The 14,242-nt window shown below is 47.8% G+C and overlaps 1 protein-coding gene and 1 pseudogene across 1 annotated transcript in view; both read right to left on the bottom strand.

Annotated features, from left to right (window-relative positions):
• The window catches only part of Asic2 (acid sensing (proton gated) ion channel 2), a gene marked incomplete at its 5' end in the record, with an annotated part of 242,526 nt that extends 228,284 nt beyond the window's left edge, over positions 1-14,242 (bottom strand). Inside the window, 1 exon segment of the mRNA XM_005402835.2 lies at positions 13,675-14,242. Coding sequence (XP_005402892.2) covers positions 13,675-14,242 — 568 coding nt within the window.
• LOC106146468 lies at positions 2,666-3,778 on the bottom strand (annotated as a pseudogene).

Below are 14,242 nucleotides of genomic sequence, written 5' to 3' on the forward strand. Positions count from 1 at the left end.
AGAAGAGAGGAGAAGAAGAGAGAAGAGAGGAGAAGAGAAGAGAGGAGAAGAGAGGAGAAAGAAGAGAGAAGAGAGGAGAAGAGAGGAGACGAGAGAAGAGAGGAGAAGAGAGGAGAAGAAGAGAGGAGAAGAGAGGAGAAGAGAGGAGAAGAGAGGAGAAGAGAGGAGAAGAAGAGAGGAGAAGAGAAGAGAGGAGAAGAAGAAAAGAGAAGAGAAGTGAAGTTAGGGTGAGCAGGACTTGAAGCCCCACTTACTGAACCAGAGTGCATTTTTGTAACGTGAGTGATTTTCATACTTGTAGGTAGAAGTTGCTAAAGTTTGAGACCTCTGTACCACAGTAGGCCGTCTCAACCAAAGCTCCAACTCCCTGACTGAGTTTCACATGCCCTTCACTGGGATCAGGGAAGACTGTCCCCAGGAGGTGAGACCGCCTTTGAGACTTGCAGAAGGGTACAGATTTAGGAGGCAGTGAAGCAGGAGTCAGAACTATCCTAGTGTCCTCTGGCACCAACTAAGTCACTTTGGGCAAATCAGCTGTCCTCTCCGAGCCTCAGTTATCCCATGTGTAAAACAGGAACAACACTGTTTGCTTTTGCATGTCACATGGTTATCAGGAAGATGAACATGAAAGTAGAAGACTTTCATGTACTTTTTGAAACACGAGGCCAGGCGAGGGCAACTTGTTTTCACTGTGGGCCACCAGCCATCCTGACCTAACACTTTAGGGGCCGCACAAGAAAATCCTCCTCAATGCCAAGGCTGAAGACCTTTGGTCTCTGGAAGATTAATGGGCAGAGGAATATGGTGCTAATTAACCAGGATGCAGCACTCCAGAGAAAGAGCCTGGCTAAGCCAGTCCCACCGATCTACCCTTAGGGATCTGTTATTGGATTCTTGGGGTTGCAGTTTTTTCCACTCACTGAGAGTTATTTTTTAAAGGAGAATCGCCTCAGGACCTAAGACTCCATCCCATTAGCATTCTGTAGGTCAATATTTCCAGAACTGCTAGAATCATGTCCTTCTCTCCCTCTGTGTGGGTGAGAGAGGCAGCTACACTTTGGAAGGAGCCAGATGTACCCACAGTACAAAGAACAAGGGATTGAGCTATTGGAGCTGCAGCTTCCAGTGCTGGGAGGAAGGAGGCAGCTGCTTCCTCCACACAGGGCTGGGGTTTGCTGATCCCGATCCCTCTCTTTGGAATGTTCTTTTCCTACCCCTGCTTGGCTTTCCCTTCTTATCTACCTGGGCTCAAGCAAAGATGCCACTTCCCCAAACAATCAAACCTTCCCTGCCCCTTGTCTTCAAGAAGCCCCTTGCATGTCTATTCATCCCCTCAAGCTTTTGCCTTCACAGTACTTACTAATGTTGGAAACATTCTTATTCATTTATTTGTTTATTTGTATGTTATTAGCCTCACCCATTTCCCAACACACAATATGCTCTTAAAATCCTCAGTCATGTAGGGGTGCATGTTAAAAATAGATCCCTGGGTCTCTTCCTTAGGAATTCTGATTCAGATGTCCTGGGTTGGGGCCAGGGATTTTTTAACAAGTCATTCCAGTGATTCTGATCTTCACAGAGACTTGGAAAGCCCAGCTTTGTAAGCCCTGGGAAGGGGGAAGTCTGAATTCATTTCCTTGGATCCTGTATCCACCAGACTGCTGGGCCCACCGGGGCTTTCTGCAACTTTTTATGCAATGAGTGAGTGAATGAATGAATGAATGAATTCATTAATATTTTAGTGGTACCCATTTTGTTTCTGTTCCTACAATGTACTATGCAGATGGAGATCCGGAAGACTGCATGAAAAGAAACACGCAAACATATCAACCATGCTCACAGTGGGTGAAATATATAAATATGCAGATGGGAACTTGTGATCTGCACTATGTGCTGGGGCAAAAGATGGAGCCAGGCATGGTTCTTGCCCTCGGGGAGATGGTAGCTGGTAAAGGGAAAACCAACTACAATAAAAAATCAAGAAAGGAAAGGGTCCTCAGAGGGACATCAATAAGGTGAGTTCCATGTAGCTGAAAGGATGAAAAACATCTTTTCGCTTTACAGATGATTTATATCAAAGAGTGACCTGAGATAACCACAGGAGAGATGAGGTATTTTAAACACGCTATTTTTGTTTTGTTTCATATGTTTATTTGTCATAACTTATGCACATATCTGTTTTAAGAAGTCTAAAACATAGGTAAGTGTGCGGGGTGAGAGGCAGCTTCCTGCTCTCCGAGACTCTAGCCCCTCCTCCCGTCCCTCCTCAGATAAGCACCCTTCAGGCCTGTTCTGAGCAAATCTCCACATCCAGAGCCTCCAATAGACAGTGGTTGAGAGGCACAGAGTGTAGACCAGGGCATCCACGGAAAGGCAACTGGCACAGCAAGGGCAGGAAAGTTGGAAAATTCCTTGAAATGAGATAGTGGCTGACAAATGACTTGTCCCTGTGACTCAGAGCCATGAACCTTTGACTCCAGGAGAGCGGGGAAGAGGAAGGTCGAGTAAAGCAACACTTGCCTGCCTCCTTGGCTGCTTGAGAGTTTTAGAACATGGGAGATGCGGGCTTGGGAGTAAGGTAACCAGGGGTTAATATAAATTATACAAAAAGCCAGCCCTTTTTTTGACAAATTTTATTCATTTTATTTTTCTTGTGTAAGAACTCTTATATTGCAGCTACTGCTGGAGCTGGAGCCCTCTGGACAGAGACTCTGGTTGGTGTCGGTTTTCCCAGGATGGTTGGTGAATTCCTGATTGGGAGACTTGGTAGACACGGTCTCTTTCCAAAGGTCAGGGGTCAGGTAGCTGTAGGTCTTGGAGATGGCATCAAAGGTGGCCTTAGCAAAGTTGCCCAAAGTAGCAGTGCAGCCTCTGGCAGAGGTGTAGCACTCATCAATACCAGCCATTAGCAGCAGCTTCTTGGCACAGGGGCTGAGACAATGCCAGTGCCTCTCAGCGTAGGGATCAGACGCACCAAAACAGAGCCACAGTGGCCCATCACCTTGCAAGGGACAGTGAGGGGCTTGCCTATCTTGTTCCCCCACTGGCCTCTCTGCACCAGGACAGTGGGGAGCGTGGCCAGGATGACGGCCTCAAGAAGGGCAGTGGCTACTTCCTTGGAACACTTTACAGCCAGACCCCAACGGCAACAAAAGCCTTGAACCTGGTCCGCTGGCCAGCACGAATTTGCTTCTGCACAGGCATGATCTTTAGAACTTCATCCTTGAGGGATGTGCCCAGGAAAAAGTCAATCATTTCAGACTTCTTAGTGAGTAAGAAGAAGAGCTAAGTTTCCTCCAGAGACTTAATCCTCATGTCCTTGCCCAGTCGGCCCAGCTTGGTGACAGGCCTTGGCCTGGTCCCTGCCGCGCCTAGGCCCGCAGCCTCGTAGGCCATGGCAGAAGCCACAGCCTCCCATGCCTGGGCCCCGGGGCCTCTGAGCCCTCCCACTGCACCAGCGTCATCTGCCATTTGGTGTTTTCCCGAGGAAGAAGCCAAAAAGCCAGCTTTTAAGTGCATGAGATGCAGGTCCTCATCACACATTCTGCATTAACCTTCTGAGCCTTGGGTAAAGGCTTGGGTAAAATGAGTACACTGGAGTGAACGAAAGTGTTGTTCTGAGAAATAACGAGGATAAAATATGAGGCACAAAGCCTGGTGCACAGTAGGTCTTCTTATATCTTGCTTTCTCTTTCCCTGTCCCACCCCTGGCGTCATCCCCTTTCACCTACACTGCCAGATTCGCCTTTATAGAGCCCTTAGCTGACTCCAGCGACATTACCTCACAGGAGTGTCACTTTTGGCGAGGTTGGTACATACTCCTGGTACACTGAGGGTGCCTACTGCTTATGCTGCCTTCCTCCTTTCCTCTGCTTCATAGCCACCTAGCTGCGTGTCTCAGCTGCCATGGAGGGGACACTGCAATTGCTGTTTCAAAGACACAGTAAAAGATTAGAGCTTCAGATGGCATCCTTGGCTGGAATTTTAAAAATGAAAATACTTGGATGTGAAAAATGTAGTCATGTTTCTGTGGCTGGTTAAAATATTTGATGCTCATAGAATATTCCAGCAACAACAACAAAAAAAGCCTCTCACTCCGTGTACCGTCGTCAAAAATGTAATGTAATTATTGGGATGTTAAATATCTCCAGCTGTTCTGAGATATTTGAATCTTAAATCAAGCCTGCCTGTACACATCCCGAGGTTGCAGCTGGATGGGGATGTGTAGCATACAGAGAGCTGGGGAAGTTTGGGCAAGAACTTTGAGCCAGCATTTGCACGCGTGCATGTCATAGGCCCAGCGTTACCCCAACATCAGTGTGAGGATCTCCAATCCAAACTCCTGGCAGCCTCGCCGAAGAGAGCCAAGTGCTTCAACAGGGCCATGCAATCTGGCAGGCCATAAGCATCTATCCAAATAGTCTTTCAAATCCATGTGCAGGGAGCATAAAGAGATAGTGTAAAATAAATGGTAATAAAGTGAATAAACACGCGTCTCACTCCAGAGCCTTTGAGGTGCTCCTATAAATCAAATTCTTTCCATAATTTGCTCTGTGAGACTGTGCTGAGAAGCAGAATCAAACCTCATCTGCTTTCCTGAGCAGCAGGCTCAGATTTATGGATGTGAGTTCACAGTGGATGCCCGTGCCATTTCAAAGTGGGAAAATAATTTTTGTTGGGAGGGGTTCCAAGAGAAGATTAAACCCTTCACTTTCAGAGATCAGAGTATCAAGAGCTTTCAGCTCAGATAGGCCATCAGCATCAGAAGGGGATGGCCAGAATACATATGTTGGGAGAAGGGACAGAGCACAGAGGGGGAAACTGGTGTGGCTGTGATAGAAACTCTCATCTTAAGGCGTAAGCACAAAATGTTCAGTCTCTCTCAAGCTCCCCAGGGACTTGCAGGGTGACCTTACACAGCTGTCTTCTGCTCTGAGTTTTAATGTTGACCTGGATACTAAAGGGGAAGGAACACGAGAATGTCCTGACCTACCAGGAGACACGTAATGTGAAAACTGCATATTCCTGGCTAGACTCATAACAACACATAGAAGGCCACTTGGAGGTCTTGCTTGGGAGAAGCGATGGTGTCACATATTACATGATGCTAAAGACGATGTAATGTTAGTGAGAGACCACAGCTGTCTAGTACCTACATATCTGTGTGGTGCTTTTACATATAAAAAAGTGGGGCACTTTCTGTGTTTATATTCAACTTTTATTCACCAAGACTAGCTCATGCCCACCCTCAGTAAATAATTTGAATGTTAATATATTTAAATTTCACAACAATCCTGCAAGGAAGGTATGATTTGTTTTACAAATAAGAAAATCAAGTCTCAAATGGTGCTAAGTAGCTCTCTACAGGCCACGCACTGAAACTGTGGCAGAGCTCGAATTTGAACTTGAGTCTGTCTGTCCCTCAAGAAACGTTTCTAACCTCTTCCCCTGTGGCCTGCAAGTTTCTGAGAACCAAATTTCTGTGCTTGCATAAATGTTAAGTGTTGTGAAAATATTCCCATGCTGTTTTTGGAAGTAGATGCATGTTTGTGACACATTATTTTATTTTATCCATTTTTTAACAGATCATGCCCCAAGACTACCCAGGCTGGTTCACTATGTGGATTCTAGACTGTAATATAGAACGTTTTATGCATCAGAAGCAAATGAAACCTGTATTATTTCCTATAGCTGCTATAACAAATTACCACAGGTCTTAGGAGCTTCAGACGATATAAACTTATAATCTTGCAGTCTAGAGGTCGGAAGGCTGAACTGGGTCTTCCTGGCTCCCATTAAGGTTGTGTTCTATATGGACACTCAAGGACAGAATCTGTTTCCTTGCATTTTCCAGCTTCCAGGGGCACCTGCATTACTTGACTGCCACATCCTCTATCTTCAAAGCCACCATTGTGGTGTCTTCAGATCTCTCTCTGACTCTGCTTTCACAGGTTACATCTCTCACTCTGATTCTTCTGCTTCTTTTTCTTCACTTACAAGGATCCATAGTTACATAGACCCACCCAGAAGATCTCCCCAGCTCAAAATTCTTAATGGCATCTGAAAGGTAACATAGGTACAGACTGTAGGGATGAGGACAAGACATCTTTACAGGATGATTATTCAGCCTACCAAGGAGCCTTTGTGGTTTGGTTTGACTGAAACTCTGACTAGGCCTGTGGCCCTCTGTTGAATCTGCTTTGGCATGGGAGAGGCCAGCCTGGAGCCATGATGCTTCTGCCCATCCCCAGGAACCCTGCTTTCCTTTGCTCTAGGAAGCGCATCCCACCTGGAAATCTTCTTAAGACCCAGTGAATCAGATTTGACTGAGAACTGCACAGGTCCCTCTTGCTCAGCTTTCATGGGGCTTCAAGGAGTACTTGGTCTTGTTTCTCAAAGTATGGTCCATGGACAACATCTGCATCCTGCAGGAGACTGTTAAAAACACATCAGGCCCTGCTCCTACCTAATGAACAAGGATCTCTGCACATGCTAAAGTGTGAGAAGCATGTCCCCCTTAGGGTGCTCCCTAGAGTTCCCCAGGCACTGGAGTGCACTGGGACAGACCCATCTAGGGAGGGTGGAAGAGTCTGGGTGGGTGCCTCACCACCAGTTCTCAGCAGTCACATAGAGTGCTAATTCTCCTCTCACAAACCTGTTGCTTTTGCCCTCCGAGAATCTTCCAGGGCCTTTAAATCCCCTCAGACCTACTCTTACCAGGAATAGAGGAGCATGGGGTAGCAGGGGAATAGGATTAAGGAACCTGAATTCTTTTTTTTTTGGTACCGGGAATTGAACTTGGGACCTTGCAATTGCCAGGCAGGCACTTATGCCGCTGAGTTATATCCCCGGCCCCAGCAGGAACCTGAATTCTAACCCTGGCTATTCTTCTATTCATGGTCACCCTGTGGTGTGACCCGATGAGTTATTCCCTGTCTGGAATCATCAGGCAGCCAACTGAGAGCAAACAGCACCTCTCATTACTATAGGGCCGCAATGAGATAGGAAAGTATATTATGACTTCCTTTCCAGGCATAATAAATGAAGACTCTGCTGATTCAAACTGCAAGGTTGTTGGGCCAAAGGTGCACGAGGACTGCTTTGAGGAGATAGCAATGATGCAATGCAAAGAACACTGGCTTTGGAACCTGAAGGTCAGCACCTTTCTCTGTAATCTTGGGCAAAGAACTGACTGTGCCTCAGTTCTGTGCCTCAGTTTCCTTATCTGTACAAGGGAGAAAAGGTAGTAACTTTCTTCTCTGGTTCACTGTCAGGCTGAAATAAAATAACGGGTGTAAAAGTGCCTGGCACAGAGTAGGAGCTCAATCAATGTGTGTGGAATCAGAGGAAACAATTTACCAAGCAAATTAATAGTATAAACAATGGTGTCAGGGGAGATATTTGACATGCTCAGGAGAACAAACTTCCCGAGTACATTTCTCAGCCTCTATTTGTTTTACCAACAATTCATGTTCCAATTACAAGTGACTCATCTATTTGTTAGCATAGGCCTGAGCCGGATCTCAATTTGGCAACATTTCCTCATCCAGGTCTTCAAGTTATCAGTGTCCTTGAGAGAATGAAAATGGTAATTTCGTTCAAATTGTGGCATAATTAAAAGTTTTTCACAACTCCTGAGCAGAGACCCTTCCATAGATCTACTGCGTTTGCCTGTCAGAGCTGGAGAATGCAGGTGTCTTATTGATCTTGGGTTCTAAAGAATCATCTTTCCTTCTCAGGACTGCAGGCCTTGGAGTCTAGCACGACTTCTAGACTCCACACCAGTGCACAGTGAAAGGAACTCCAAGTTAAGGAATTCTAGACCGCAAATGGTATCCTCCATGTAGGGGTTTGTTCTCACCAGCATCTTTGAGTTTTTGAAGAATGGAGTCATAGAAAGAACACTGGCTTTTGAACCTGGACTGATTTTTGGTTGAACACTGACTGTGTTGTCTCCTAGCTGTGTGACCTCATACCTCCCCTGTGCCTTGGTTTCCTCATCTGTAAAATGGGTTCCATAACACTCACTGGATCCTGGTAAAGATGAATGTGAGTGTTCACATAACAGGTGATGAACCAAATCCCAGCACTACTCCTTGTGTGACAAATGGCTGTTTTTAGACCCATCTACTCTGAATAAGCACATTGACATTTGAGGGGTTATTTGCCTCAAACAGATTAGATTTATGGTCATCATTCTGGGTCAGTGCCTGGCACACAGTAGGAATTTAATAAGCATCGGTTGGCTGGATCTCTGGGTAGCTGATTCAAGCAAATCACTTAGGGGATTTGAAGCGACAGACATACAAAGCAATTGGCCTGGTTATGGTTCTAGCCCTTCTCAATTGGGCAGACATCTGATTGATGCCTTCATGACTGGTCACACTGGCCCCAAAATAACCACTATTAGAATCAGCTTGACACTGGTCCGTGTGGATGGCTGCAGACCTGAGCAGAGTTTACATTTGATTCTCTAAACTAATTTCCCTGAAGTCAAATAACTGGTAGAGGTCTTTTTATGTTCCTTGTATAAATGTCTGTTTAATCACTGTCCTGTCTGTAGCACTTCAATAACTTGTACACTGCACCCTTAATCACTGTTTCAGCTCTGTAAAGAAAAGAACTGGTTGGTTGAAAAGCTCAAACCATCTGCAGTATTTAAGCCCGCTTTTCCCTTGACTGCCCACTTGAATGGAGAGTTTTTCTGCTAAGTCCCATTGGTTATTTGGTTCATGCCCTATATAGCAGAGGAGATCCTGTGGCCAAAGTCACACAGCTGGCCAGGGACAAGTTGAGGCTAGGGTGGACTTCCCAGGGTACACCCCCTTCCTCTTTCCAACACTGCTCTCCCCTCACCAGGCTGCAGAGAGAGTAACATTCCCTTGTAACCATGATGGCTTGTGTTTTACTCCCAGATTTTTGTACCTGCTGATTCTGTGATGTCAAATTACCGACCCCCCTGAGTTGTCATAAATCTATTTGTAAAATACAGATTATCACAACAACTGTTCAGGGTTATTGGGAAGACAGGGATGACGTAAAACATGTCCAGCCAGCCTGGTCACTTCACAGCTGACCGATACTATTTGCCTTTGTCCTTCCCTCAAAATGCTCCCTGGGAGGAATAAGGATGGAAACAGCTCACATTTATTGAGTGCTTACTTGGTGCCAGAAACTGGCCTAAGCACTTTCCATGTAGTAGCTCATTTATTCCTCTTTCTCTAAAGGCAAAAGTATTTTTCTTGACTCCCTCAAGCTATCCATCCTCACAACCACTACACTGCCTGGCCTAGCACCATTTCAACAGAATTTGCTGATTTTAAAGAATATGTGACTGAAACGATTTCTTGTTTTCTGTTGCTGGCTTATAGCAGCCAGTTTGCTTCGTATGACAAAAGGTGAAAAAAAAAAAAAAGCTGTTTCCTTGGTTTTTAGTACAAAGGAATAGTCCCAAATCTGAACTCAAGGTTAACTCTTAGAAGGAAGGGTAGAAAATGGAGACAGTAGTGAGTCAGGGAGATGGCAGCTGGGAGCCAGTACAGAAACAAGCCAGAGTTTTTGCAGCGAAGCTCAAAACTTTACTTGAGCCCTGCCCCCAGGTACTTATCACATCATTACATCACAACCCTTACATACAATGACATCTGGCCCATACCAGCACACCTAGGCCCGCCCTCCAGCTACCCTTGAAAAGGCCTGGAAGGCACTTACTCAATTTCATTGTTTTAACTTCTGTACTCTGTCATGTGCATACACTGCTCCCTTCCTCCAAGCTCCTCTTGTCTCCTTCCCTACCTTGGAACTCCTACTTCTCCTTTAAGAGTCCGTTCAGATGTCACCTCTTCTAGGAAGCCACCAAAGGTCCTCAACAGGATCTGGACAGTCCTTGGAGCCCACACCATAGCCCCGCACACCTCTGGGTTTGGTCACACACCTCTTTCCTCAAGGGCCCTGCAAGCTGCTGGGGGATGTGTACAAAGTCTCCTTTGATGTCAGACCCCGGGCAGTGCATGCAGAGCTTGGCACACAGGTGACGCTCATTAGATACTGGTTTATTGACCAAAGTAGGAAATGAGCATAACTCCACTCAGGTAAGTGGTCACGGTAAGATATGATAATTATATGGATAATAATTAACTGCTATCATTAGAGGCTAAAATGCTGTGTCTAGTCCTTTATCCACATTATGACAACACCTCTTGAATACTGAGGACCTGCTGCTGTCCTGGCATGTGGCGGGCAGTGCACATATGTTGTCTTCATCCCAGGCCTCAGAAACAGGACTTAGTACTGGAGGCTCAGAAAGCAAAGGGCCTGCCCAAGCCACGTGGCTAGGAAGGGGCAGAGCCAAAGCCCCAAGCTGAGGTTTGCCGGACAATTTCCCCTGAAGCATGCTGTCCCTTGCTCCTTGACCAGCCTCTGTTTGTCCCTATTTCCAACGCTTTGGTTCTTCTGAGACCTCAATGCCTGCAGGCCTCAGCCTCACAGCTCCGCTTCCTGCCTGGTTATAGGGAAGGATGAGTTCCTCCTCCCCAGGAAACTTGGAAGGGCCAGAGTGTGCAGAGCCAGGTCCTGCCGGGGAAACAACGCAGGCATTCAGGAGCAGGAGCCACTTTGTCTGACTGCTGAGCGATTAACCCCTGCCCAGCCACAGCACGCATGAGACTGGCATGGAGGCAGCTGGCACCTCCCACCAGGTCTCCCCTGGAGCCCCGTCCCTCACCTAGTACACTAGCTCTCTTAGGACTTGGCAATCACAAGTGTGGTGAGTGCTTGGCGTCCTGCTCTCCATTGTGTGTACTCTGTCCCTGAAAGGAACAAGTGCCCACAAATTGCCTGATTCTTATTGGAAATGCATTTCATTGGTGTTCTCTAGGTGAATCAAGCCAAGAGCCTTTGTTTGTGTGAGCCAAGACAACAGGAAATTTGGATGGTACTTGATAAAGGTATTCATTCCTCAGACCTTTCCTGAACTCTTATTATGTATCAAGTTTTGTGCTGGGTGCTGGAGACAGCAGGAAATCAGACAGGATTCTTGCCCTGGTCTGAAGGGGGAATAAGCTCAGTGCAATAGGTATGACAACATCACACATAGGAGGAGCCACACCTAAACGGGGGAGTAGAAGGAGAAAATGGTGAGACATCAGGTGTTTGGTGATATGCGGTGGGGCTGAGGGGTGAGCAGGGAGGGCTCCAAAGCAGAAGAAACCTGAGTGTGGTGCATATAGATCATTTTTATCTCTAATAGATGGATTAGAAAACCAAACAACAGAGAGATGAAGTCATTTACTCAAGGGTATACAGTAAGGAGACTAAGGATCTGAGCACACTCAGCACAGCCTGAGAGCTCACGGTCTTAGCCACTATGCCGTAGTGCCACTCCCTCCGAAAAGCAAAGGTCTGAGGCAGAGCAGTGTGGTTAGAGGAAGGTATTCTCATGGGCCTTTCTGTGTATGTCAGGGGCTCCCGAGACACAGTTTCTGGCTTCTACAGAGAGAGCGATGAAATCTTTCATTGAAAGACCTGGGAAAAACCTATAACAAGCCTTGCGAAGAGGTTGGAAACTCCCAGGACAGGGGCCCTGATAGCCACTAGGGATCACATGGAGCCTGCAGGAACACAAACTTTTGCAGAGGGAAGTAATTCCTTTGCTTGGGTGGGTGTGGCTGGCAAGCTCTTCAGTGGCAGGGAGGCAGGGTACAGGGAGGCAAGAGAAAGCTGTACCCCAATGGGAAAGACCCTTATTCACTTCAACTCCTTAACTATTGACGCTGCAAGGAGGTTGAAGTCAGGTAGCTCCCGAAGGTGTTATGTCCTCAGCATGCAGAAGTGGGTTAAGCCCTGAACATGTAGCTAAGGCTCTGATTGTCTGGACCACTCTAAAGTGTGGCTCCACTTTCCACTCTCCCAGCTTCTAGGAAGGCTAGGACATTCAGGTGGAGGAGGCAGAACAAGACATGCCCAAGATCAGAGAAGAAGAGTTACACGTGGCTTCTGTGTAGTGCATTTTTGTGTGATGCAGAGTTAGACTTTGAACTTGCTGGCTTTGAGCAATGGACAGCTCTGTAGAACCTCCCTGGCCTCATTTTAAAAATGGGAATACAACTCATTGCTAACTCACGGCTGAGGTAATATCAAATGTAAATACTGGCTGTTAGAATGCAATGCTACATTGTAAAACAATTGTCAGATAGTAGAATTACCTTCGATAAGTTGTGCTGTACAACTTGGAGCTGTTACAACCTTGAATTTCAATCTCACTCTAGAAATTGCTAATTAGTGGCCAGTCAAACAAGTACAGACAAGAGATTGCTACCCTCCTTGCTTTGCCTTTGTGGAACTCAGAATTGTACTTAAGAGTTCAGGAAGAAGTCGCTTAGAAGCACATTTCTTGCTTGGCAAGGCAGGGAACCACCAGGTGGGCATTCTTTAAAAACCAAATGAAAATCCTAGAAAATAAGGAATGTTTTAGGGCTGGATAACTCAGGGCCACTCCATACATAGGCTTAAAGCAAAGCCAGTAAGGTAAGACTAAAGCCAGGGAGAGTGTCCTAGATAAGGAATAACCCAATCAGCCAATCAGAGATCTGGCCTGACCAGCAACATTGCCAACACCTGTTGGAACTATGGCATTTCTCTGCCATCCCAGAAAAAGCTTTATTAGAAACCAGATGATCTGGCATGAGGAATCATGGTTGCCAAAATCACCTTCAAAGCACTGCCGATACACACACACACACACACACACACACACACACACTCCAACCTCCCCTGCGCAAGTCCACCTCAGGGGCACTTTTACACATGTAAGGCTGCAAAGGCTTGTGCCATGCTGGGGCCTGGCACCAGAACTCCTCCAAGACAGACGGCACAAGGCAGATACCTTCTGTCGGACAGCTGCGTTCTCCATACCCACAGCGTGGTGGAATCAGCACAGCAAATGGCTTACAAACCTGGAGCACAGCTTCCCTTGGCCCTGGCTGTTTTGCATCCACATCCCTGCCACGCTGCTTTCCCAACTGTAGGGCATTCCTCCAGACCAGAAGACTGACATTCAAACCTCACCAGAAAAGGAGGCCAATGGAAGGGCCTGTTCCCATCAAGACTCCAGCACTTTTACAAGGCTGCTGCTTCCCCCACCAAACAGGCTACAGCTTCAGTGCTGGATAATATTCTGGGAGTTTGCTCCTAGATTTAAGTGTTTTGGAACTCTAAAGTTACAGGTTGCTTAGGATCCTGAGTTTGCTTAGGGACTCCGCATGATTCTCCTGATGGCCCATTTTGGAAAAGGTTCCCATTGGGTTTCCCGAAGACAACAAGCCTGTCCTGCAGACATCCCTACTCCCAGGCGCAGAGCAGGAGCTTGGAGTCCTGTAGACCTGGGTATGAGGTCAGACAGGAGGGAAACAGTATTCACAGAAAGGGACATAAAACTAGTTGAGAGTTCGGAGGCTGACACTGGAAGGAGAGGCACCGAATCGAGCTGGGACTGGGTGAGGTGACTCCTCCTACAGTTAAGTTCAACTTCCCCAACCTGGGGAATTCTCAAGGGACCCAAGAGAGGATGTCCCCTTGGCACCAGGAGGTGGGGGAGCCTAGTGTCTAGCCCCTAGGAGCACTCCAGGGAAGTTGGGGATCGACGGGAGGGCGGGCTACGCGCGGAGGGCAACTCACAGAGGAGAAGTTGTGCGGGCCGCAGAGCTCGCCGCGGTACTTGCAGGAGAGCAGCATGTCCTCCAGCTGGTGGCCCAGACGGTCCATGAAGGCGGCGCTGATGCCCTCGAAGTGGCGCGGGGGCAGGAAGAGCCGGAAGTCGGCCAGCTTGCGGAACCACTGGCGGCGTGGCTCGTCGCCCCGCAGCAGCTCGCTGACCAGCGGGCGCGCCGTGCGGTTGGGTAGCAGCAGCCCGAGCCAGTGGCCAGCGTAGTAGAGGTCCCCCTTGGAGAGGCGCGGAAAGCGTAGCGGGTTGTTGTTGCACACGGTGACGGCGGGGAAGGGCAGCTGGCGGCTCCACTCGCGGTGCACTCGCGTGTGCGACGGGAAGCTGAGCCAGTACAGCAGGCGGTTCGAGGACCAGGACAGCAGTAAGCCGAGAGACGTGCAGAAGGCCAGCACCCACAGCGCCCGCCGCTGGAAGGAGCCCCCCGCCGCCGTGCGCCCGGCGCACATGTGCCGCAGCCCGTGCAGTTTAGCGCGGCTCAGAGACGGCCGCCCCCTGCGGGCGACCCCCGGCCCCTGCAGC

Source organism: Chinchilla lanigera, unplaced genomic scaffold, assembly GCF_000276665.1.
Source record: "Chinchilla lanigera isolate Chin_1 unplaced genomic scaffold, ChiLan1.0 scaffold00080, whole genome shotgun sequence".
NCBI classification, from domain to species: Eukaryota; Metazoa; Chordata; class Mammalia; order Rodentia; family Chinchillidae; genus Chinchilla; species Chinchilla lanigera.